This window comes from Coregonus clupeaformis, chromosome 37 (assembly GCF_020615455.1).
Source record: "Coregonus clupeaformis isolate EN_2021a chromosome 37, ASM2061545v1, whole genome shotgun sequence".
NCBI lineage: Eukaryota > Metazoa > Chordata > Actinopteri > Salmoniformes > Salmonidae > Coregonus > Coregonus clupeaformis.
This window is the reverse complement of record NC_059228.1, coordinates 15,303,204-15,328,255: the sequence shown is the minus strand read 5'-3', so window position 1 is coordinate 15,328,255 and position 25,052 is coordinate 15,303,204. Positions and strand designations below refer to the sequence as shown.

The 25,052-nt window shown below is 46.0% G+C and overlaps 1 protein-coding gene across 13 annotated transcripts in view; it reads right to left on the bottom strand.

Moving 5' to 3' along the window:
* LOC121553222 (calcium-activated potassium channel subunit alpha-1) overlaps positions 1 to 25,052 on the bottom strand; it is a 333,643-nt gene that overhangs the window by 124,909 nt on the left and 183,682 nt on the right. For all 13 annotated transcript variants that reach the window (XM_041866233.2, XM_041866231.2, XM_041866235.2 and 10 more), the window contains exon 3: positions 5,178 to 5,239. In XM_041866233.2, the coding sequence (XP_041722167.1) occupies positions 5,178 to 5,239 (62 nt within the window). The remainder of the gene's footprint in view (positions 1 to 5,177; positions 5,240 to 25,052) is intronic.

The window sequence follows — 25,052 nt, the reverse complement described above, 5'->3', positions numbered from 1 at the left end:
AGAGATACACCTATACACATATACACACACACACTCACACAGAGATACACCTATACACATATACACACACACACTCACACAGAGATACACCTATACACATATACACACACACACTCACACAGAGATACACCTATACACATATACACACACACACTCACACAGAGATACACCTATACACATATACACACACACACTCACACAGAGATACACATATACACATATACAAACACACTCACACAAAGATACACCTATACACATATACACACACACACACTCACACAGAGATACACCTATACACATATACAAACACACTCACACAGAGATACACTTATACACATATACACACACACACACACACAGAGATACACCTATACACATATACACACACAGGAGTTAGTTGGTCACATTAAAGTGAGCAGCTAAGGCTAATAATGAGCAGGAGGGAGAGACTTTGGTATTAGCATAATGAGAGAACAGAGAGAGAGAGAGAGAAAGGCCAGGGCAGGGCCTTAGGGGAACACAGACACACACAAAACTGTCAAATCAGTATTATCTAATGAGTCACAGAAACAGTCCTTAACTACAGCTAACATCCTTCCCTAATATCCATTGTCCTTCCCTGGGATCCTTCCCTAAAACCTAGTGTCCTTCCCTAGGATTGTTCCCTAATACCTAGTGTACTTCCCTAGTGTCCTTCCCGAATACCTAGTGTCCTAATACCTAGTACCCTTCCCTATGATCCTTCCCTAATACATTTGTACATTTTTGTACATTTTAGTCATTTAGCAGACGCTCTTATCCAGAGCGACTTAGAGTTAGTGAGTGCATACAATTTTCATACCTAATACCGAGTATCCTTCCTTAGTATCCTTCCTTAGGATCCATCCCTAATACCTAGTATCCTTCCCTAGGATCCTTCCCTATGATCCTTCCCTAATACCTAGTATCCTTCCCTAGGATCCTTCCCTAATACCTAGTGTCCTTCCCTAGGATCCTTCCCTAATACCTAGTGTCCTTCCCTAGGATCCTTCCCTAATACCTAGTGTGTTTCCCTAGGATCCTTCCCTAATACCTAGTGTCCTTCCCTAGGATCCTTCCTTAATACCTAGTATACTTTGCTGGGATTTTTCCCTAATACCTAGTGTCCTTCTCTAGGATCCTTCCTTAATACCTAGTGTCCTTCCCTAGAGCTGTCAGGTATGTCTCTCTGTCTCTCATGAGTTAGATCAACCTCACTGTGTATCCAGAGGCTTGCTGTCTTGTCAATCACCTCGTCTAGGCTCTCTACAGTTTAGTGTCAGGTGCCTTAGGATCCATCCCTAATACCTAATATCCTTCCCTAGGATCCTTCCCTATGATCCTTCCCTAATACCTAGTGTCCTTCGCTAGGATCCTTCCCTAATACCTAGTGTCCTTCCCTATGATATTTCCCTAATACCTAGTGTCCTTCTCTAGGATCCTTCCCTAATACCTAGTGTCCTTCCCTAGGATATTTCCCTAATACCTAGTGTCCTTCTCTAGGATCCTTCCTTAATACCTAGTGTCCTTCCCTAGAGCTGTCAGGTATGTCTCTCTGTCTCTCATGAGTTAGGTCAACCTCACTGTGTATCCAGAGGCTTGCTGTCTTGTCAATCACCTCGTCTAGGCTCTCTACAGTTTAGTGTCAGGTGCTGTCTGTCTGGAAGGATCTGCCTCTGAGCTGCCAGTCAGTTGTCGGATTGTCTTAGTCACACAAAGTCAAAGACTGTATTCAGAGCGCTTTCACTTGTCATGAGACAAACTGGTGACAGAAAGGCTGGGTGACAGACAGACTGGTGACAGACAGACTGGTGACTGACAGACTGGTGACTGACAGACTGGTGACTGACAGACTGGTGACTGAGCATCTACAGTCAGTAACAATGCATTTGCATTCTAAATGGATTGATAACATTATAACATCAACAGAGGCTGCTAACAAACAGAGACAAATCCCACAGACACTGTCTGAGCCTTACACACTGTGCTCACAGTGACAAACACAAAGATGGATGGCGAGAGAGATAGTTGGAGGGAGGGAGGGAGCGTGAGGAGAGAGATAGAGGGAGATGGAGAATTAGACTATGGAGAGAGAAATAGAGGGAGAGACAGAGGTAGGGAGAGAGAGAGGTAGATAAAGGGATAGAGAGAAACACAGAGATGGTTTCGGCATTATAAAGGATTATACACTTCCTTGGAGATTTGTCTCCCCTCTTTTTCTACCACTCTCTTTTTGTCTTAAAGATACAGAGTCGAGTCAGATCAGGATGAGAAGGGTTGAGTGGGGGAGACGGAGAGAGAGGAAAGGAGGGAGAGACAGAAAGGGAGGGGGATATAGAGGTGGAGGGAAAAGAGAGAGATAGGGAGGGAGGGAGGGAGGGAGGGAGGGAGGGAGGGACAGGGAACGAAAGAGGGAGAGGTAAAGATGGGAAGGACTTTATCCCTTTCTGTAAACAAGTGACTGGACACATGCCAGGAATCATTTCCACACCACCGTGCCCTGCACTACTGCTCAGATTAACACCGCAGATGTTAGACTTGGCATGATTTTATTCATTTCATTGCTTTCATGTTTTGCCTCTCACTGCAACACCCAGACCTACTATCTGTATGGCAGAGGAAACAAGCCGAGGGAGGATAGCAGAGGAAACAAGCCGAGGGAGGATAGCAGAGGAAACAAGCCGAGGGAGGATAGCAGAGGAAACAAGCCGAGGGAGGATAGCAGAGGAAACAAGCCGAGGGAGGATAGCAGAGGAAACAAGCCGAGGGAGGATAGCAGAGGAAACAAGCCGAGGGAGGATAGCAGAGGAAACAAGCCGAGAGAGGATAGCAGAGGAAACAAGCCGAGGGAGGATAGCAGAGGAAACAAGCCGAGGGAGGACAGCAGAGGAAACAAGCCGAGGGAGGATAGCAGAGGAAACAAGCCGACGGAGGATAGCAGAGGAAACAAGCCGAGGGAGGATAGCAGAGGAAACAAGCCGAGGGAGGATAGCAGAGGAAACAAGCCGAGGGAGGATAGCAGAGGAAACAAGCCGAGGGAGGATAGCAGAGGAAACAAGCCGAGGGGAGGATAGCAGAGGAAACAAGCCGAGGGAGGATAGCAGAGGAAACAAGCCGAGGGAGGATAGCAGAGGAAACAAGCCGAGGGAGGATAGCAGAGGAAACAAGCCGAGAGAGGATAGCAGAGGAAACAAGCCGAGGGAGGAAAGCAGAGGAAACAAGCCGAGGGAGGATAGCAGAGGAAACAAGCCGAGAGAGGATAGCAGAGGAAACAAGCCGAGGGAGGATAGCAGAGGAAACAAGCCGAGGGAGGATAGCAGAGGAAACAAGCCGAGGGAGGATAGCAGAGGAAACAAGCAGAGGGAGGATAGCAGAGGAAACAAGCCGAGGGAGGATAGCAGAGGAAACAAGCCGAGGGAGGATAGCAGAGGAAACAAGCCGAGGGAGGATAGCAGAGGAAACAAGCCGAGGGAGGATAGCAGAGGAAACAAGCCGAGGGAGGATAGCAGAGGAAACAAGCCGAGGGAGGAAAGCAGAGGAAACAAGCCGAGGGAGGATAGCAGAGGAAACAAGCCGAGAGAGGATAGCAGAGGAAACAAGCCGAGGGAGGATAGCAGAGGAAACAAGCCGAGGGAGGATAGCAGAGGAAACAAGCCGAGGGAGGATAGCAGAGGAAACAAGCCGAGGGAGGATAGCAGAGGAAACAAGCCGAGGGAGGATAGCAGAGGAAACAAGCCGAGGGAGGATAGCAGAGGAAACAAGCCGAGGGAGGATAGGAGAGGAAACAAGCCGAGAGAGGATAGCAGAGGAAACAAGCCGAGGGAGGAAAGCAGAGGAAACAAGCCGAGGGAGGATAGCAGAGGAAACAAGCCGAGAGAGGATAGCAGAGGAAACAAGCCGAGGGAGGATAGCAGAGGAAACAAGCCGAGAGAGGATAGCAGACGAAACAAGCCGAGGGAGGAAAGCAGAGGGTCTAGGAAATAGAATAATAAAAAACCACACATGTCCATAAACAGAGGCACGTAGTCTACAATAAAGGAAAGGCATGTATCACTGTCAACATTTCCCTTGATCTTGTTGTTTTAGTCATTTAGCAGATGCTCTTATCCAGAGCGACTTACAGGATCACATATGGTTAAATGCCTTGCTCAAGGGCACATCGGCAGATTCTTCACCTAGTCGGCTCGGGGTTTCGAACCAGCGACCTTTCGGTTACTGGCCCAATACTCTTAACCGCTAGGCTAACTGCCGCACACATAAATCATGAAGTGATTTTAATAGGATCTGTCAGAAAAATATATTTTCACACGCATTACCTAAAACCTTATCTGCATTATCATAGTATTGTTAATAACTCTGCTGGTCAGGGCTAGGATGGGTGAGAGCCTGAGAATGGCGTGGGTGGGTGATTGGAAGTGTGGGATGCTTAGTTTACTGTGTGTGCGTGTGTGTGCGCGTGTGTCTACAGGTGGGGGGTGTAGGTATGTGTGTGTGTGTGTGTGTGTGTGTGTGTATGTGGGTTTACAGATGGTGTGTGTGTGTGTGTATGTGTGTGTCTACAGGTGGGGGGGGTGTAGGTATGTGTGTGTGTGTGTGTGTATGTGTGTGTGTGGGTTTACAGATGGTGTGTGTGTGTGTGTATGTGTGTGTCTACAGATGGTGTGTGTGTGTCTACAGGTGGGGGTGTCTCTGAGGACCAGGCAGATTTACTGATATCCTGTTCTATCTAGGTTACCATGGAAACTAAGTGGGGCGCCAGGCTGACCGGCTTCTATTGACAAAACCATAAAAGAGGAGAGGAGAGGAGAGGAGCTTTATAGTCTTTCAGATAACGCATGGAAATGCATCAAATCCAGCACAAGGTTACACTATGATATATTATACTGGGCGACTAGGACTACACCATGTGTCTGAAGTATCTATTAACATCACATCTGATTAATGTTCAATAGATTGAATAAGAACTCCTTCAATACAGCTACGTAACTCAGTAAGAATTATATTTCACCAATGTGAGTGACTGTAGCCTTCCATGTATGAGTTCACTTGAGGTGCCTATTGATCAAGTGAAGAAATATCAGATCTGAAATCACAAAGTAGTGTTCAATAGCAGCTCAATAAAAAAATCACATATAAGCAAATAAAAAAGAGATACTTACTCAGAAGAATCTATAAAGTATATTCCAAGTGCTCCAATGCTGAGAGCGAAAACTAGCACGACCTACAGAGAGAGAGAGAGAGAGAGGGAGAGAGAGAGAGATAGAGGAGAGAGAGAGAGAGAGAGAGAGAGAGAGAGAGAGAGAGAGAGAGAGAGAGAGAGAGAGAGAGAGAGAGAGGGGAGAGAGAGAGAGAGAGAGGAGAGAAAGAGAGAGAGATTAGTTTTAGAATGCAAACAGTCCCTTCGCAAAGTATTCACACTCCTTCCCTTTTTCCACATTTTGTTACATTACAGCCTTATTCTAAAATGGATTAACTAAAAATAAATCCTCATCAATCTACACACAATAACCCATAATGACATAGCAAAAACAGGTTTTTAGAAATGTTTGCAAATTTATTTAAAATAAAAAACAGAAATACTTTATTTGCATAAGTATTCAGACCCTTTGCAATGAGACTCGAAATTGAGCTCAGGTGCATCCTGTTTCGATTGATCATCCTTGAGATGTTTCTACAACTTGATTGGAGTCCAACTGTGGTAAATTAAATTGATTGGACATGATTTGGAAAGGCACACACCTGTCTATATAAGGTCCCACAGTTGACAGTGCACGTCAGAGCAAAAACCAAGCCATGAGGTCGAAGGAATTGTCCGGTGAGCACCGAGACAGGATTGTGTCAAGGCACAGGTCTGGGGAAGGGTACCAAAACATTTCTGCAGCATTGAAGGTCCCCAAGAACACAGTGGCCTCCATCATCTTAAATGGAAGAAGTTTGGAACCACTAAGACTCTTCCTAGAGCTGGCTGCCCAGCCAAACTGAGCAATCGGGGGAGAAGGGCCTTGGTCAGGGAGGTGACCAAGAACCCGATGGTCACTCTGACAGAGCTCTAGAGTTCCTCTGTAGAGATGGGAGAACCTTTCAGAAGGACAACTATCTCTGCAGTACTCCACCAATCAGGCCTTTATGGTAGAATGGCCAGACGGAAGCCACTCCTCAGTAAAAGGCACATGACAGCTCACTTGGAGTTTGCCAAAAGGCACCTAAAGACTCTCAGACCATGAGAAACAAGATTCTCTGGTCTGATGAAACCAAGATTGAACTCATTGGCCTGAATAAAGGTGTGCCAAGCTTGTGGCGTCATACCCAAGAAGACTCAAGGCTATAATCGCTGCCTAAGGTGCTTCAACAAAGTACTGAGTAAACTGTCTGAATACTTACAGTGGGGAAAAAAAGTATTTAGTCAGCCACCAATTGTGCAAGTTCTCCCACTTAAAAAGATGAGAGAGGCCTGTAATTTTCATCATAGGTACACGCCAACTATGACAGACAAAATGAGGGGAAAAAATCCAGAAAATCACATTGTAGGATTTTTTATTAATTAATTTGCAAATTATGGTGGAAAATAAGTATTTGGTCAATAACAAAAGTTTCTCAATACTTTGTTATATACCCTTTGTTGGCAATGACACAGGTCAAACGTTTTCTGTAAGTCTTCACAAGGTTTTCACACACTGTTGCTGGTATTTTGGCCCATTCCTCCATGCAGATCTCCTCTAGAGCAGTAATGTTTTGGGGCTGTCGCTGGGCAACACAGACTTTCAACTCCCTCCAAAGATTTTCTATGGGGTTGAGATCTGGAGACTGGCTAGGCCACTCCAGGACCTTGAAATGCTTCTTACGAAGCCACTCCTTCGTTGCCCGGGCGGTGTGTTTGGGATCATTGTCATGCTGAAAGACCCAGCCACGTTTCATCTTCAATGCCCTTGCTGATGGAAGGAGGTTTTCACTCAAAATCTCACGATACATGGCCCCATTCATTCTTTCCTTTACACGGATCAGTCGTCCTGGTCCCTTTGCAGAAAAACAGCCCCAAAGGATGATGTTTCCACCCCCATGCTTCACAGTAGGTATGGTGTTCTTTGGATGCAACTCAGCATTCTTTGTCCTCCAAACACGACGAGTTGAGTTTTTACCAAAAAGTTCTATTTTGGTTTCATCTGACCATATGACATTCTCCCAATCCTGTTCTGGATCATCCAAATGCACTCTAGCAAACTTCAGACGGGCCTGGACATGTACTGGCTTAAGCAGGGGGACACGTCTGGCACTGCAGGAATTGAGTCCCTGGCGGCGTAGTGTGTTACTGATGGTAGGCTTTGTTACTTTGGTCCCAGCTCTCTGCAGGTCATTCACTAGGTCCCCCGTGTGGTTCTGGGATTTTTGCTCACCGTTCTTGTGATCATTTTGACCCCACGGGGTGAGATCTTGCGTGGAGCCCCAGATCGAGGGAGATTATCAGTGGTCTTGTATGTCTTCCATTTCCTAATAATTGCTCCCACAGTTGATTTCTTCAAACCAAGCTGCTTACCTATTGCAGATTCAGTCTTCCCAGCCTGGTGCAGGTCTACAATTTTGTTTCTGGTGTCCTTTGACAGCTCTTTGGTCTTGGCCATAGTGGAGTTTGGAGTGTGACTGTTTGAGGTTGTGGACAGGTGTCTTTTATACTGATAACAAGTTCAAACAGGTGCCATTAATACAGGTAACGAGTGGAGGACAGAGGAGCCTCTTAAAGAAGAAGTTACAGGTCTGTGAGAGCCAAAAATCTTGCTTGTTTGTAGGTGACCAAATACTTATTTTCCACCATAATTTGAAAATAAATTCATTAAAAATCCTACAATGTGATTTTCTGGATTTTCTTTCCTCAATTTGTCTGTCATAGTTGGCGTGTACCTATGATGAAAATTACAGGCCTCTCTCATCTTTTTAAGTGGGAGAACTTGCACAATTGGTGGCTGACTAAATACTTTTTTTCCCCACTGTATGTAAATTGTATATTTCCGTTTTCTTTTTTGTGTGCAAAAAAAATAAAATACAAACGTTTTTGCTTATGGGGTATTGTGTGTAGTTTGATGAGTAAAAAACAAACAATTTAATCCATTTTAGAATAAGGCTGTAACGTAACAAAATGTGGAAAAAGTCAAGGGGTCTGAATACTTTCCGCATGTACTGTATATAAAATATCATACAATATAGCCATAATCATCATTCTGCACATTAAAGTGTCAGTCACTCACACATGAACACACACCAAAAAAAACTGCAGTCCTGTTTCCTGTTTCCCTGTGGTTCAACATCCAACACCATGTAATAATACCTCTCTGAGACTGTAATGTACATCTTGTCTTCAGGTGTGTGTGTGTGTGTGTGTGTGTGTGTGTGTGTGTGTGTGTGTGATACTGAGTTACATAGTAGACAAGGTTGTTGATATCTGTAATCAAACAGTGGCTGGTCGCATAGCCTCCAAGAGTAGACAACCCTCAATAATTAATGCAGTTCCTTATGTCAGTGCTATGCTCAAACCCTACATCCCAACCTGAGCACTCAGTTCTGCCACCTCTGGTCTCTTGGCCCTCCCACCCCTACAGGAGGGCTACATCCTGAATAATGAACGTAGTCCATCATGTCAGTACGAGGGCTACATCCTGAATAATGAACAGTGAATAGTGAATAGTGAATAGCAACAGTAAGTACAGTTGAGTTGTATACATACAAGATTGAAAAGGGAATGGAAACACACTACACATCTGTAAACCAAGCCTTGAAGGGTGATTACATGTGAGGTAGTGTTGAGGGGAAGGCTATTGTGACTGCCTAAGATAATGCAAAGTCATTGGTTGTATTGTACTGGATGCCATTACGCCTCAGGTGTAGGCCATCAAACACACGCACGCACACAGGCACACACACACAGGCACACACACACAGGCACACGCACACACACACACGTACGCACACACATGCACGCACACAGGCACACACGCACACACGCACACCGTATCCCCAGCAACATCCCTCCACAATGTGCTGAGTTGTAATGTGAAGACAGAAGGGGTAATATAAGGAGATCGTAACTCTAGAAGTCCTCATTCATATCTAACATGCGGTCAATTCTACGGTAATGAATTTACACTCTGATTTTTCACTTTAAAATGTATACCAAAAAAAAATAATCTAAGTAAAACAAACCATACAACTCTATGCACAAGGACTCATTTGAACAATTTACAAGAAAATTTTACAAAAACACATTTACAGGAAGAACTGTGCAGATACAAGTAGTCATTGTGCATATAGTTGGTTGGTTGAACTTTGAAATCAATGTTTTTTGTTTGGCATACATTTTGAAGTAAAAAAAAAAAAAAAAAAGGATTCTCAATGTAAATCCGTACCGTGGAATTGCCCAAGCTGTTCACACAGAGACCAGCTCCCTCAGATGGATAAACCTCCTGTTCACAGAGACCAGCTCCCTCAGATGGATAAACCTCCTGTTCACAGAGACCAGCTCCCTCAGATGGATAAACCTCCTGTTCACAGAGACCAGCTCCCTCAGATGGATAAACTTCCTGTTCACACAGAGACCAGCTCCCTCAGATGGATAAACTTCCTGTTCACACAGAGACCAGCTCCCTCAGATGGATAAACCTCCTGTTCACACAGAGACCAGCTCCCTCAGATGGATAAACTTCCTGTTCACACAGAGACCAGCTCCCTCAGATGGATAAACCTCCTGTTCACACAGAGACCAGCTCCCTCAGATGGATAAACCTCCTGTTCACAGAGACCAGCTCCCTCAGATGGATAAACCTCCTGTTCACAGAGACCAGCTCCCTCAGATGGATAAACCTCCTGTTCACAGAGACCAGCTCCCTCAGATGGATAAACCTCCTGTTCACAGAGACCAGCTCCCTCAGATGGATAAACCTCCTGTTCACAGAGACCAGCTCCCTCAGATGGATAAACATCCTGTTCACAGAGACCAGCTCACTCAGATGGATAAACCTCCTGAAAACAGCTGAGTTGTGAAAAAGAGGGATATTGGAGAGGGAGAGTGAAAAAGGCTAGAGAAAGGAAGAGGAAGAGAGAGGGATAGAGGGATACAGGGAGAGAGGGAGAGCGATAGGCTGGGCAACCACTCAAATACTGTTCTCTTGAACAACTAGCATTGACATTACCATCATGAAGAGGCCAGCTTTATTACACATGACTGGACACATGATATTAAAACACGACTGAACACATGATATTAAAACACATGACTGAACACGTGATATTAAACACGACTGAGAAAGATATACTATCGTTTACCCTACTAGCCTTTCTCCTTATCCAGCCACCACAGAATAGACATCCTCTGTCCGCCATGATTATACCATTCATTATAATTGACGGGCGCCTGATCCTTTTCATGCTAGTAAAAAAACACCCCATGTATTTTTAATGCCGTCTCTTTGTGTGGGAGATGGTGGGTTCCAGAGTGTGGGTCTGGTTGAGGCTAGCGATGGCCAGTGTACTGCACTGTTGGAGCTAGGAACGCCAGCATTTCGCTACACCCGCAATAACATCTGCTAAATATATGTAAGCGACCAATATTATTTGATTTGATTTGTAGCCCTGCAGTGCCTGACCTGAGTGATGCAGGTTATTGTAGCGGCGTGTAGCGGTTGCACTAGCTAGTGTAGCCCTGCAGTGCCTGACCTGAGTGATGCAGGTTACTGTAGCATAGCGCTAGCTAGTGTAGCCTTGCAGTATGACCTGAGTGATGCAGGTTACTGTAGCATAGCGCTAGCTAGTGTAGCCTTGCAGTATGACCTGAGTGATGCAAGTTACTGTAGCATAGCGCTAGCTAGTGTAGCCCTGCAGTGCCTGACCTGAGTGATGCAGGTTACTGTAGCATAGCGCTAGCTAGTGTAGCCTTGCAGTATGACCTGAGTGATGCAAGTTACTGTAGCATAGCGCTAGCTAGTGTAGCCTTGCAGTATGACCTGAGTGACACACAAAGGAGAAGGGAAGCTGGGTTCAATGCCAGCCACACTGATAACATCAAGATCTCTTTACTGTGATAAGATGGTGAATTTGTCATCTAGAAGGCTGATATCTATGCCGTTGGCAAGATCATTGGTGGAGTCGAATGCATCAGCTGATCTGATTCCCACAACTAAAGAGTCCAACAGCTGTTTCTGTTTATGTCCTGGCTATGATTGACTGCATTTTCCATCATACTCTCAACATCACGCATCCACTGTCAACATCTAAAATAAAGAAAAATCATTAAAAACAGAAAAAAATCTGATTTGATGTCAGGATACTGTATAGGACTTCCCCCCACAACAGGGCATAGTTAGATTTTAATGAGTGGGTGTTCTATGGTTACAGTGGATATCCAGGCCATGCAGGTTGGAGCTATACACAAACCAACAGGACTTGAGAGGGATGGCAGCGTAGCATAAATGTGGGGATTCTGTCCTTAACTAAGTCTCTTATGACAGACGCAGTCCTACTGTATGAACACAATGGTCCATAAGTGGAAGATACACGCGCAGGCATGAAGCACACAGGCAGACATGAACAAATCCACACTGATATTTCCTTGATGCTAATCTGTGTCCTTCTTGTCTGTGAGATAAGAGAGAGAGAGAGAGAGAGAGAAAACACAGACAGAGAGAAAACACAGAGAGAGAGAGAGAAAACACAGAGAGAAAACACAGACAGACAGAGAGAGAGAGACAGAGATAGAGACAGACAGAGAGAGAGAGAGAGAGAGAGAGAGAGAGAGAGAGAGAGACGGGTAGCCTGAGCGGTTGGTTGGTTGCTCAACAGCTTTCCAGTGAGCGGTGAGCGTCCACAGATGAGGTCTGAGATAAGAAGAGTCCTCATCTTCAACTGACCCAGTTACTCAGCTGTGAACCCTACGTGGCTGTCGCTAACACTAACTAGTGCTAGCCGTCGTGTTTGTGTGTGTGCGCACGCATGTGCATGTCTGTGTGGGCACCGTTTCAGATAACGAGGGCTAGCCATTGACCTCAAACCCACAAACTTCAAAGACAGGAGCGCCACTGTAAATCATGACTGTGATTCCAACAGACGGGGGAAACCTACAGCAAATGGCAACAACGTGGGGGCATCCCCAGCGCTTACAGACAGAAACCAAACTGTAGGCCTGACAAGCTGGGGCCAGCACAGCAAGTGACTCTGGGAAATGCCGTTTTGACAGTAGTCATACAATATTACATTGTAATAGTAGTCTATACGGTAAGTGAATGCTTGTTTTGAGAGTTAATACACTATATATACAAAAGTATGTGGGCACCCCTTCAAATGAATGGATTCGGCTATTTCAGCCCGCCCATTGCTGACAGGTGTATAAAATTGAGCACATAGCAATGCAATCTTGATAGACAAACATTGGCAGTAAATGCCCTTACGGAAGAGCTCAGTGACTTTCAATGTGGCACCGTCATAGGATGCCACCTTTCTAACAAGTCAGCTCGTCAAATTTCTGCCCTGCTTGAGCTGCCCCGGTCAACTGTAAGTGCTTTTATTGTGATGTGGAAACGTCTAGGAGCAACAACGGCTCAGCCACGAAGTGGTAGGCCACACAAGTTCACAGAACAGGACCACCGAGTGCTGAAGCATGTAGCGCGTAAAAATCGTCTGTCCTCGGTTGCAACACTCATAACCGAGTTCCAAACTGCCTCTGGAAGCAACATCAGCACAATAACTGTTCGTCAGGAGCTTCATGAAATGGGTTTCCATGGCCGAGCAGCCGCACACAAGCCTAAGATCACCATGTGCAATGCAAAGCTTCGGTTGGAGTCGTGTAAAGCTCGCTGCCATTGGACTGGAGCAGTGGAAATGCATTCTCTGGAGTGATGAATCACACTGCACCATCTGGCAGTCCGACGGACAATTCTGGGTTTGGCGGATGCCAGGAGAACGCTACCTGCCCGAATGCATTGCCAACTGTAAAGTTTGGTGGAGGAATAATGGTATGGGGCTGTTTTTCATGGTTTGGGCTAGGCCCCTTAGTTCCAGTGAAGGGAAATCTTAACACTACAGCCTACAATGACATTCTAGACGATTCTGTGCTGTCACGATCGTCGGTAAGAGAGGACCAAGGCGCAGCGTTGCAGACGAACATACTCTTTATTTATGATACACGATCAAAAACAACAAAACGATAACGTGACAGTCAATGGTCAAACACAAACCAACACGAACAAGATCCCACAACCACTGTGGGCAAACAGCCTGTTTAAATGTGGTTCCCAATCAGAGACAACCAGCCACAGCTGACACTCGTTGCCTCTGATTGAGAACCACACTGGCCAACATAGAAATGAAATACATAGATCTACACACCCTGGCTCAACATAACAGTGTCCCCAGAGCCAGGGCGTGACAGTACCCCCCCCCTAAAGGCGTGGACTCCGACCGCGCCAACTAAATACCACAGGGGAGGGACCGGGTGGGCACTCCGCCTTGGCGGCGGATCCGGCTCCGGGCCTGATCCCCACTCCCTCTCCAACCCCCCAAAGTACCCCTGGTCCGGTCTGGCCCCGCTGGCCGGAGCTGGACAGCACACTGATGGAGCGGATTGCTCTAGCTCCGGCGTAACGCATCTGACCGGTGCCGGACCAGGCACCAGTGGAACAGGCACGGGCCGTGCCGGACTGACGACGCCCACCACTGGCTTGGTGTGGAGAACAGGCACGGGCCGTGCTGGACTGACGACGCACACCACTGGCTTGGTGTGAGGAGCAGGAGCGGGCCGAACCGGGCTGGCGACGCGCACCATTGGCTTGGTGCGGGAAGCAGGAGCGGGCCGGACCGGGCTGACGATGCGCACCCCCTGGCTTGGTGCGTGGAGCAGGAACGGACCGGACCGGGCTGACGATGCGCACCCTCGGCTTAGTGCGTGGAGCAGCAACGGGCCGGACCGGGTGACGATACGCACCCCTGGCTTGGTGCGTGGAGCAGGAACGGGCTGGACCGGGCTGACGACTCGCACCCCTGGCTTGGTGCGAGTGGCAGGAACAGGCCGAACCGGGCTGGCGACGCGCACCATAGGCTTGGTGCGGGGAGCAGGAACAGGCCGGACCGGGCTGACGATACGCACCCCTGGCTTGGTGCGTGGAGCAGGAACAGGCTGGACTGGGCTGGAGACTCGCACCATTGGCCTGGTGCGGGGAGGAGGAACAGGCCGGACCGTACTGGGGACACACACCACTGGCCCTACGCAGGGATCTGGAATGGGCCGGACCGGACTGGTAACACACCCCAGTACCTCTCGCCGTGCCTCTACACCTTCCATCCCCTCTTCGACCAGTGGCCCCCGTAACCTGGCGGCCTCCTCTGCCAACCCGCTGGGCCGCTCTGTCGCGGTCTCCTGCTGGCCCGTCGTCCACGGCGTTAGCCCCCCCCTTAAAAAATGTCTGGGCGTCTCTCCTACCCGTGGACCAGGTCTCCATGTCCCTCGCCAGACTTTCGCCCTTCTGCTTCCAAGTCCGGCCCTTCTCTTCCTCACCCGGCTTGACCCAGTCGAGGAGGCGAAGGAGATCTGCTAGAGATCTCCCTGGCGATGGCTCCTGGACACGCTGCTTGGTCCAGTCTTGGTGGGATCTTCTGTCACGATCGTCGGTAAGAGAGGACCAAGGCGCAGCGTTGCAGACGAACATACTCTTTATTTATGATACACGATCAAAAACAACAAAACGATAACGTGACAGTCAATGGTCAAACACAAACCAACACGAACAAGATCCCACAACCACTGTGGGCAAACAGCCTGTTTAAATGTGGTTCCCAATCAGAGACAACCAGCCACAGCTGACACTCGTTGCCTCTGATTGAGAACCACACTGGCCAACATAGAAATGAAATACATAGATCTACACACCCTGGCTCAACATAACAGTGTCCCCAGAGCCAGGGCGTGACATGTGCTTCCAACTTTGTGGCAACAGTTTGGGGAAGGCCCTTTCCTGTTTCAGCATGACAATGCCTCCGTGCACAAAGCAAGGTCCATACAGAAATGGTTTGTCGAGCTTGGTGTGGAAGAACTTGACTGACCTCCACAGAGCCCTGACCTCAACCCCATCGAACACCTTTTGGATGAATTGGACCGCCGACTGCAAGCCAGGCCTAATTGCCCAACATCAGTGCCCGACCTCACTAATGCTCTTCTGGCTGAATGGAAGCAAGTCCCCGTAGCAATATTCCAACATCTAGTGGAAAGCCTTCCCAGAATAGTGGAGGCTGTTATAGCAGCAAAGGGGGGACCAACTCCATATTAATGCCCATGATTTTGGAATGAGATGTTCGACGAGCAGGTGTCCACATACTTTTGGTCATGTAGTGTATACTTGAATCAGAGTATGGTTATCTGTGCTACTGGTGGTGTACGGTTTCAGGTTCCAGCACTGCAAGCAGACTCAATGTAGGGTGTCCAATCAAAAACGCATCTTTTGACCAATGGGTAAAATAATATGTTAATTGTGTAGATAATCCTCTAAGAAACACCATGGTCTACACCTCACGTCTCTATCATAATCCGTTCCAAATGTATTGGAGTTTTTACCCTTGTAGGATGGTCAGAATTAGGGTGACTAAATCAATGGAGGCCAGAGAAAAAGAAATTGTTCATAAATCAGGAAAATAGCATGGCGTCAGCTAGGCTGGATGTTCTGAGAGAATGAAGAGTACCTGACAGGTACTATTGAACTCTTCTTTCTTCTCAAATCCGGGGGACATAAAACAATATAGAGGTAAGATAGATATATATTTTGAGAAATGGCATGTAGTATTTTCATATTTAATTATATTCTGTTCTTATTAATGTGAAGTTTTTCTCACAAAAACAAGCATATCTCTGTGAAATGTCAACGGAGCACTGAGCATACCGGAAGCTTTTTATTTTCAAAGCCTTTTTACATGTAATTCAGCTCGTGTCATGCTAATTTAGCTTTTTACAACCCACAGAAACAACTTGGAAGACAACGACCACAAAATGTAAAATCCTCAAAAGTTTTGGCGAGAAAGCTGCACCGCTCTGTCAACAGAGCTCGGTGCTTATTATCGGATGTATTAGGTTACGAAATCTGACTTTTTGGATATAATATTAATAATATGTTAGAGAAAGACCCCACTGAACAATTCAGAACATGAAGAATCATATTTGTCTTGGTAAAATGTATTTTATAACATAAGGAAGTAAAATGACATCACCAAAGCGTGTTTTCACCCACTCTGGGTAGAGTGGGTGGACACCCTACTCAATGGATCAGCTCTCACGACACACTCATAAACACACACAAAAACATAAAAAAAACACAAAAACACACTCGAAACACATATACATACACACAACCCTCCCCAGGTTTGTTGACTGCTTGACTAACCCACATTCATTCACTCACGTACGGTATGCAACACCCATAGCCGCAGAGCAGCAAACCAGGCTAACTAAAGCACAGCAGCTTACTCTTCAAATAGACCACAAATAACAGGCTAAGGATTTCAACTGCTAATACAACAATCCAATATGGCTAGCTGTTATGTGAATTATTTAACAAACTATTTTAGTGTCTCTGTGCGTCTCCCAAAAGGTTGTAAGTCTTTTGGGATTTAAGTAACGGCCAGAGTCCCGGTCTGCATAGTCAGAGATATTTATTCATTGAGAATTCTGCCATCACAATTTCAGAGTCCATCTTTTATACTCATACGTTATACAAAAAGAAATCCCTCCCCTCTGTAGGCGGGCTGTAGTTTTCCACTCTAAAACTGCTCTACTGACCTTCAGTTCACACACACACACACATATACACACATGCATACACACATACATACACACACACACATATCCTACTCCCTGCATTACTCAGTTATTGCCGTTCTCACAATATTCTGCACCATGTTTTCATAACAGTTTCTCCCCTCCCTAAATTGGGAGGCCTCTTTATCTTAGTTTCTCAGTTGTCTTTGTTGTCTGGCCTAACTCTTACTCACATTGCTAAATAGTGGCTCAATGCCATAGCCTTTACTGGTCCTACACTCACACATTTCTAACACATTATACACAGTTTCAGGGTGTAATAATTAGTCATTAATAATTAATCTATCACTGCCCTACCCAATCAACTAAACACAGGATATTTGGTCTGAAGCACAACAGAGCTAGCCTGGAATCCACATGAAATATTCCACTGTTTCACAGATAAATATTCAGTTTGGATTCCAGATTCCAGGCTACAACTGAGCTGCTGTGAGTTTTACCCAGACTCTCACAGACTAACAGCGAATTTGTTTAGACTTGGGATGCTCATGACTGACTTCCTCTCTCCCCTAAGTGCACTTCCTGACAAAGAGCATGCAGAACCCAGCTGACAGGTGATGCGGGTTGACATATAAAATAATCGCTTTGTGTTCAGGGTGAGTATGCAGGTCGACAGAATCAAAAAGGTGACGAGTAGACTAATCAGTTCAGTTCAAAACAGACTTAGGCTGAAGACTCAAAAACACAAACTGGAATCTGAAATAACTTTGTTTATACACAGTCAAGTTGTAAAGTGTATGGACTCCTACAATTCCAAATGTATTAATCCCTAAAACTCTCCCATTCTCCCTTCTTCCTCCTCCATCTGTCTGTCTGTCTGTCTGTCTGTCTATCTGTCCATCCATCTGTGAATATTTGCTCAGCATTCAGTCTATGCCTCTGCTCTTCTCCATTTCAAACGAAACCCAAATGACCCAGTGACGCTAGGCTAGCTTCTGGAGTGAAGTCCAGAGACAACACACAACAAAGACACAGCCACGGCACTCCCATCCCGTTACATAACAGTAATACTGTCTGCATGGAGAAAAGAGGACAGGAAGCTTTGATTTAGCCTAATCATGAAATAAAAAGCCTACTAGTGTGAAACGTTAAATAGCTCCATCTAAAATTGTGTGTTCATGTTCTTGAATGCCCTGAAGCTAACAAGGCATAGCTAGACGTTTTTTGGCTAAATCACAGAATTAGCATTTTATTGGTAGAGGAGTTAGAGAGGTCGGCATCAAAGACTAGAACTACAAACATCCTGCAGGCTGCAACAGTGATGAGAGAGAAACTGTATTCAAAGAGAAAACATAATGTTAGTTAGTGTGTCTCTTGAACCTAAAAAAGGGCTTACCTAAGAAATACACTTCATGACCAAAGGTATGTGGACACCTGCTCGTGTGAGGGACAAATCTTGTATAACCTCTTTAAGCTTGTATAGCAGAGACAATGTAATGAAGAATTACTTTAATAGTTCTTAATGCTAAACTTTGTTATGCACATGCGCTGTATGAGCCTTAAACCTGTAAATGTCCACTGTCTGTTTGAAGGTCTTGTAAGAAGGAGCTGGTATTTTTCCACTTAGTCACACAGTCAAGACAAAGACCCTCAGAGTGACCACAGTATCCACAGTGTCCACAGTGTCTCAGTCCATTCTGTCTTTTGCTCAGCATATGTGGGAACTCCTTCAAGACTGTTGGAAAAGCATTCCAGGTGAAGCTGTTTGAGAGAATGCCAAGAGTGTGCAAAACTGTCATCAGGGCAAACGGTGGCTATTTGAAGAATCTCAAATATAAAATATATTTTGATTTGTTTAACACTTTTTAGTTTACTACATTATTCCATATGTGTTGTGTCATAGTTTTGATGTATTCACTATTATTCTACAATGTAAAACATAGTCAAAATAAAGAAAAACCCTTGAATGAGTAGGTGTGTCCAAACTTTTGACTGGCAGTGTATATTGGGCAGCAGCCACTAAGGTGCAGGGTTACGTAACCTGGAGGAAGCCGCCTAGTGATGGCTATTTAACAGTCTGATGGCCTTGAGATAGAAGCTGTTTTTCAGTCTCTCGGTCCCAGCTTTGATGCACCTGTACTGACCTCGCTTTCTGGATGAAAGCGGGGTGAACAGGCAGTGGCTCGGGTGGTTGTTGTCCTTGATGATCTTTTTGGCCTTCCTGTAACATCGGGTGCTGTAAGTGTCCTAGAGGGCAGGTAGTTTGCCCCCGGTGATGCACCACCCTATGGAGAGCCCAGCAGTTGCGAGCGGTGCAATTGCCATACCAGGCGGTGATACAGCCCGATGCTCTCAATTGTGCATCTGTAAAAGTTTGTGAGGGTTTTAGGTGCCAAGACAAATTTCTTCAGCCTCCTGAGGTTGAAGAGGTGCTGTTGCGCCTTCTTCACAACACTGTCTGTGTGGGTGGACCATTTCAGATCATCAGTGATGTGTACGCTGAGGAACTTGAAGCTTTCCACCTGCTCCACAGCGGTCCCGTCATTGTGGATAGGGGCGTGCTCCCTCTGTTATTTCCTGAAGTCCACGATCAGCTCCTTTGTTTTGTCGACATTGAGGGAGAGGTTATTGTCCTGGCACCACACTCCCAGGGCCTTCACCTCCTCTCTGTAGGCTGTCTCGTCATTGTTGGTAATCAGGCCTACTACTGTTGTGTCATCTGCAAACTTGATGATTGAGTTGGAGGCATGCGTGGCCACGCAGTCATGGGTGAACAGGGAGTACAGAAGGAGGCTGAGCTCGCACCCTTGTGGGACTCCTGCGTTGACCATCACCGAAGTGGAGATATTGTTTCCTACCTTCAACACCTGGGGTGGCCCGTCAGGAAGTCCAGGACCCAGTTGCACAGGGCCGGGTTCAGACCCAGGGCCCCGAACTTAATGATGAGCTTGGAGGGTACTATGGTGTTGAATGCTGAGCTATAGTCAATGAACAGCATTCTTACGTAGGTATTCCTCTTGTCCAGATGGGATAGGGCAGTGTGCAGTGCGATGGCGATCTATTGGGGCGGTAAGCAAATTGAAGTAGGTCTAGGGTGTCAGGTAAGGTAGAGGTGATATGATCCTTAACTGATGACAGAAGTGAGTGCTACGGGGCGATAGTCATTTAGTTCAGTTAGCTTTGCTTTCTTGAGTACAGGAACAATGGTGGACATCTTGAAGCAAGTGGGGACAGCAGACTGGGATAGGGAGAGATTGAATATGTCCGTAAACACTCCAGCCAGCTGGTCTGCGCATGCTCTGAGGATGCGGCTAGGGATGCCGTCTGGGCCGGCAGCCTTGCGAGGGTTAACACGCTTAATTGTCTTACTCACGTCAGCCACGGAGAAGGAGCGCCCACAGTCCTTGGTAGTGGGCCAAGTCGGTGGCACTGTGTTATCCTTAAAGCAGGTGAAGAAGGCGTTTAGCTTGTACGGTGTTCGCGATTTGGCTGGTTTTCCCTTTGTGTTCCGTGATTGTCTGTAGACCCTGCCACATACGTCTCGTGTCTGAGCCGTTGAATTGCGACTCCACTTTGTCTCTATACTGACGTTTTGCCTGTTTGATTGCCTTACGTAGGGAATAACTTCACTGTTTGTATTCGGCCATATTCCCAGTCACCTTGCCATGGTTAAATGCGGTGGTTCGCACTTTCAGTTTTGCATGAATGCTGCCATCTATCCACGGTTTCTGGTTAGGGTAGGTTTTAATAGTCACAGTGGGTACAACATCTCCTATACACTTCCTAATAAACTCAGTCACCGTATCCGTGTATTCATTGATGTTATTCTCGGAGGCTACCCGAAACATATCCCAATCCACATGATCAAAACAATCTTGAAGCATGGATTCCGATTGGTCAGACCAGCGTTGAATAGTCCTTAGCACAGGTACTTCCTGTTTGAGTTTCTGCCTATAGGAAGGGAGGAGCCAAATGTAGTCATAATCATATTTCCCGAAGGGAGGGCGGGGGAGGGCCTTGTAGGCATCCCAGAAGTTGGAGTAGCAGTGGTTGAGTGTTTTAGCAGCGCGAGTACTACAGTCAATGTGTTGATAGAATTTCGGTAGCGTTTTCCTCAAATTTGCTTTGTTAAAATCCCCAGCTACAATAAATGCGGCCTCAGGATATGTGGTTTCCAGTTTGCATAAAGTCCAGTGTTCTTTGAGGGCCGTCGTGGTATCGGCTTTAGGGGGAATATACAGGGCTGTGACTATAACTGAAGAGCATTCTCTTGGGAGGTAATACGGTCGGCATTTGATTGTGAGGTATTCTATGTCGGGTGAACAAAAGGACTTGAGTTCCTGTATGTTATCACAATCACACCATGAGTAGTTAATCATAAAACAAAACACTCCCGCCTTTCTTCTTCCCGGAGAGTATTTCCTTTCTGTCTGTGCGAAATACTGAGAACCCGGCTGGCTGTATGGACAAAGACAGTATATCCCGAGAGAGCCATGTTTCCGTGAAACAGAGTATGTTACAATCCCTGATGTCTCTCTGGAAGGAGATTCTCGCCCTGAGCTCGTCTACTTTATTATCCAGAGACTGAACATTAGCACGTAATATACTCGGATACGGTGGATGGTGTGCGCGCCTCCTGAGTTGGACTAGAAGTCCACTCCGAATACCTCTTCTCGGCCGGCGGTGTTTTGGATCAGCCTCTGGAATCAGTTAAATTGCCCTGGGGGTACGAACAAAGGATCCAATTCTGGAAAGCCGTATTCCCGGTCGTAATGCTGGTGAGTTACCGCCACTCTGATATCCCAAAGTTATTTCCGGCTGTCTGTAAAAAAAAATGTAAGAAATAACACACAAAAACACAAAATACTTCAAAGTTGCTGAGGAGCTAGAAGCAGAGCTTCCATGTCTGTCGGCGCCATTTTCCTGTATGATGCAACATGAAAATGAATGACAATGTGCATGATGATGATAATGATGATGATGTTGAGAAGGACAAAGATGAAGATGTACAGTTGAAGTCGGAAGTTTACATACACCTTAGCCAAATACATTTAAACTCAGTTTTTCACAATTCCTGACATTTACTCCTAGTAAAAATTCCCTGTCTTAGGTCAGTTAGGATCACCACTTTATTTTAAGAATGTGAAATGTCAGAATAATAGTAGAGAGAATGATTTATTTAAGCTTTTATTTATTTCACCACATTCCCAGTGGGTCAGAAGTTTACATACACTCAATTAGTATTTGGTAGCATTGCCTTTAAATTGTTTAACTTGGGTCAAACGTTTCGGGTAGCCTTCCACAAGCTTCCCACAATAAGTTGGGTGAATTTTGGCCCATTCCTCCTGACAGAGCTGGTGTAACTGAGTCAGGTTTGTAGGCCTCCTTGCTCGCACACGCTTTTTCAGTTCTGCCCACAAATGTTTTATAGGATTGAGGTCAGGGCTTTGTGATGGCCACTCCAACACCTTGACTTTGTTGTCCTTAAGCCATTTTGCCACAACTTTGGAAGGATGCTTGGGGTCATTGTCCATTTGGAAGACCCATTTGCGACCAAGCTTTAACTTCCTGACTGATGTCTTGAGATGTTGCTTCAATATATCCACATAATTTTCCTTCCTCATGATGCCATCTATTTTGTCAGGTGCACCAGTCCCTCCTGCAGCAAAGCACCCCCACAGCATGATGCTGCCACCCCCGTGCTTCATGGTTGGGATGGTGTTCTTCGGCTTGCAAGCCACACCCTTTTTCCTCCAAACATAACGATGGTCATTATGGCCAAACAGTTCTATTTTTGTTTCATCAGACCAGAGAACATTTCTCCAAAAGTACGATCTTTGTCCCCATGTGCAGTTGCAAACCGTAGTCTGGCTTTTTTAGGGTAGTTTTGGAGCAGTGGCTTCTTCCTTGCTGAGCGGCCTTTTAGGTTATGTCGATATAGGACTCGTTTTACTGTGGATATAGATACTTTTAAACCTGTTTCCTCCAGCATCTTCACAAGGTCATTTGCTGTTGTTCTGGGATTGATTTGCACTTTTCACACCAAAGTACGTTCATCTCTAGGAGACAGAACGCGTCTCCTTCCTGAATGGTATTACGGCTGCGTGGTCCCATGGTACTGCGTACTATTGTTTGTACAGATGAACGTGGTACCTCCAGGCGTTTGGAAATTGCTCCCAAGGATGAACCAGACTTGTGGAGGTCTGCAAATTTTTTTCTGAGATCTTGGCTGATTTCTTTTGATTTTCCCATGATGTCAAGCAAAGGGGCACTGTGTTTGAAGGTAGGCCTTGAAATACATCCACAGGTACACTTCCAATGGACTCAAATTATGTCAATTAGCCTACCAGAAGCTTCTAAAGCCATGACATAATTTTCTGGAATTTCCCAAGCTGTTTAAAGGCACAGTCAACTTAGTGTATGTAAACTTCTGACCCACTGGAATTGTGATACAGTGAATTATAACTGAAATAATCTGTTTGTAAACAATTGTTGGAAAAATTACTTGTGTCACGCACAAAGTAGTCCTAACCGACTTGCCAAAACGATAGTTTGTTAACAAGACATTTGTGGAGTGGTTGAAAAACGAGTTTTAATGACTCCAACCTGTTAGGCCTACTGCTGCTAGGTAGCTCTCTCTCTGCTCTCTCCCTCCCCTCTGTCTGTCCTTGATTGCAGGAGTGAAGTCTGGTGTGCGGGAGTCAGGGTTCCAGCTGCAGCTCATTCACCATAATCACCTCAGCCTTTAAGACCCGGTCAAACTTTCCACTCATCGTCAGATCATAGTCAAGACGACCATGTTAGTCTCACTGCCGACTCAACCTGTTTATTTTTGCTCTTTGTGTTTTGGCCTGTTCTATTTACTTTTTCTCCTGTGCCACAGATATTTGGAACCTGACTCCTGCCTCCGCTTCACTCCTGCCACCACCATCCTGCTCTCCACTACCGGACCTCTCTTTTGGACTCACCACGGACACTAGGACATTACGGTACCACACCTGCCCTGACCTGGATCTGTTACCCTCCCTGTAACCTGGACTTGCTCTTCCCCTATTATTGGAAACCTGGACTATTGGAACATTTTAAATAAACCTGTTAAACCTTCTCTGGCTTGGTGTACTTGTCTGCATTTGGGTTCTAATACTGGTAAATCATAACAGTATGATCTGACCATCATGAACCCAGCAGACAGTAGCTTGGATACCACCCCAGAGTGCACTCAAATTTGGACTGCCATAGCCAATCAGGGCATTTTACTTGGCCAACATGATACCCGGTTTATCAAATCAAATCAAATCAAATCAAATCAAATTTTATTGGTCACATGCGCCGAATACAACAAGTGCAGACATTACAGTGAAATGCTTACTTACAGCCCTTAACCAACAGTGCGTTTATTTTAAACAAAAAAAGTAAGAATAAAACAACAACAAAAAAAAAAAAAAAAAAAAAAAAAAGTGTTGAGAAAAACAAAGAGCAGAAGTAAAATAAAGTGACAGTAGGGAGGCTATATATACAGGGGGGTAACGGTGCAGAGTCAATGTGCGGGGGCACCGGCTAGTTGAGGTAGTTGAGGTAATATGTACATGTGGGTAGAGTTAAAGTGACTATGCATAAATACTTAACAGAGTAGCAGCAGCGTAAAAGGATGGGGTGGGGGGCAGTGCAAATAGTCCGGGTAGCCATGATTAGCTGTTCAGGAGTCTTATGGCTTGTGGGTAGAAGCTGTTGAGAAGTCTTTTGGACCTAGACTTGGCACTCGGTACCGCTTGCCGTGGCGGTAGCAGAGAGAACAGTCTATGACTAGGGTGGCTGGAGTCTTTGACAATTTTGAGGGCCTTCCTCTGACACCGCCTGGTATAGAGGTCTTGGATGGCAGGGAGCTTTGCCCCAGTGATGTACTGGGCCGTACGCACTACCCTCTGTAGTGCCTTGCGGTCAGAGGCCAAGCAGTTGCCATACCAGGCGGTGATGCAACCAGTCAGGATGCTCTCGATGGTGCAGCTGTAGAATTTTTTGAGGATCTGAGGACCCATGCCAAATCTTTTTAGTCTCCTGAGGGGGAATAGGCTTTGTCGTGCCCTCTTCACGACTGTCTTGGTGTGCTTGGACCATGATAGTTCGTTGGTGATGTGGACACCAAGGAACTTGAAGCTCTCAACCTGTTCCACTACAGCCCCGTCGATGAGAATGGGGGCGTGCTCAGTCCTCTTTTTTTTCCTGTAGTCCACAATCATCTCCTTTGTCTTGGTCACGTTGA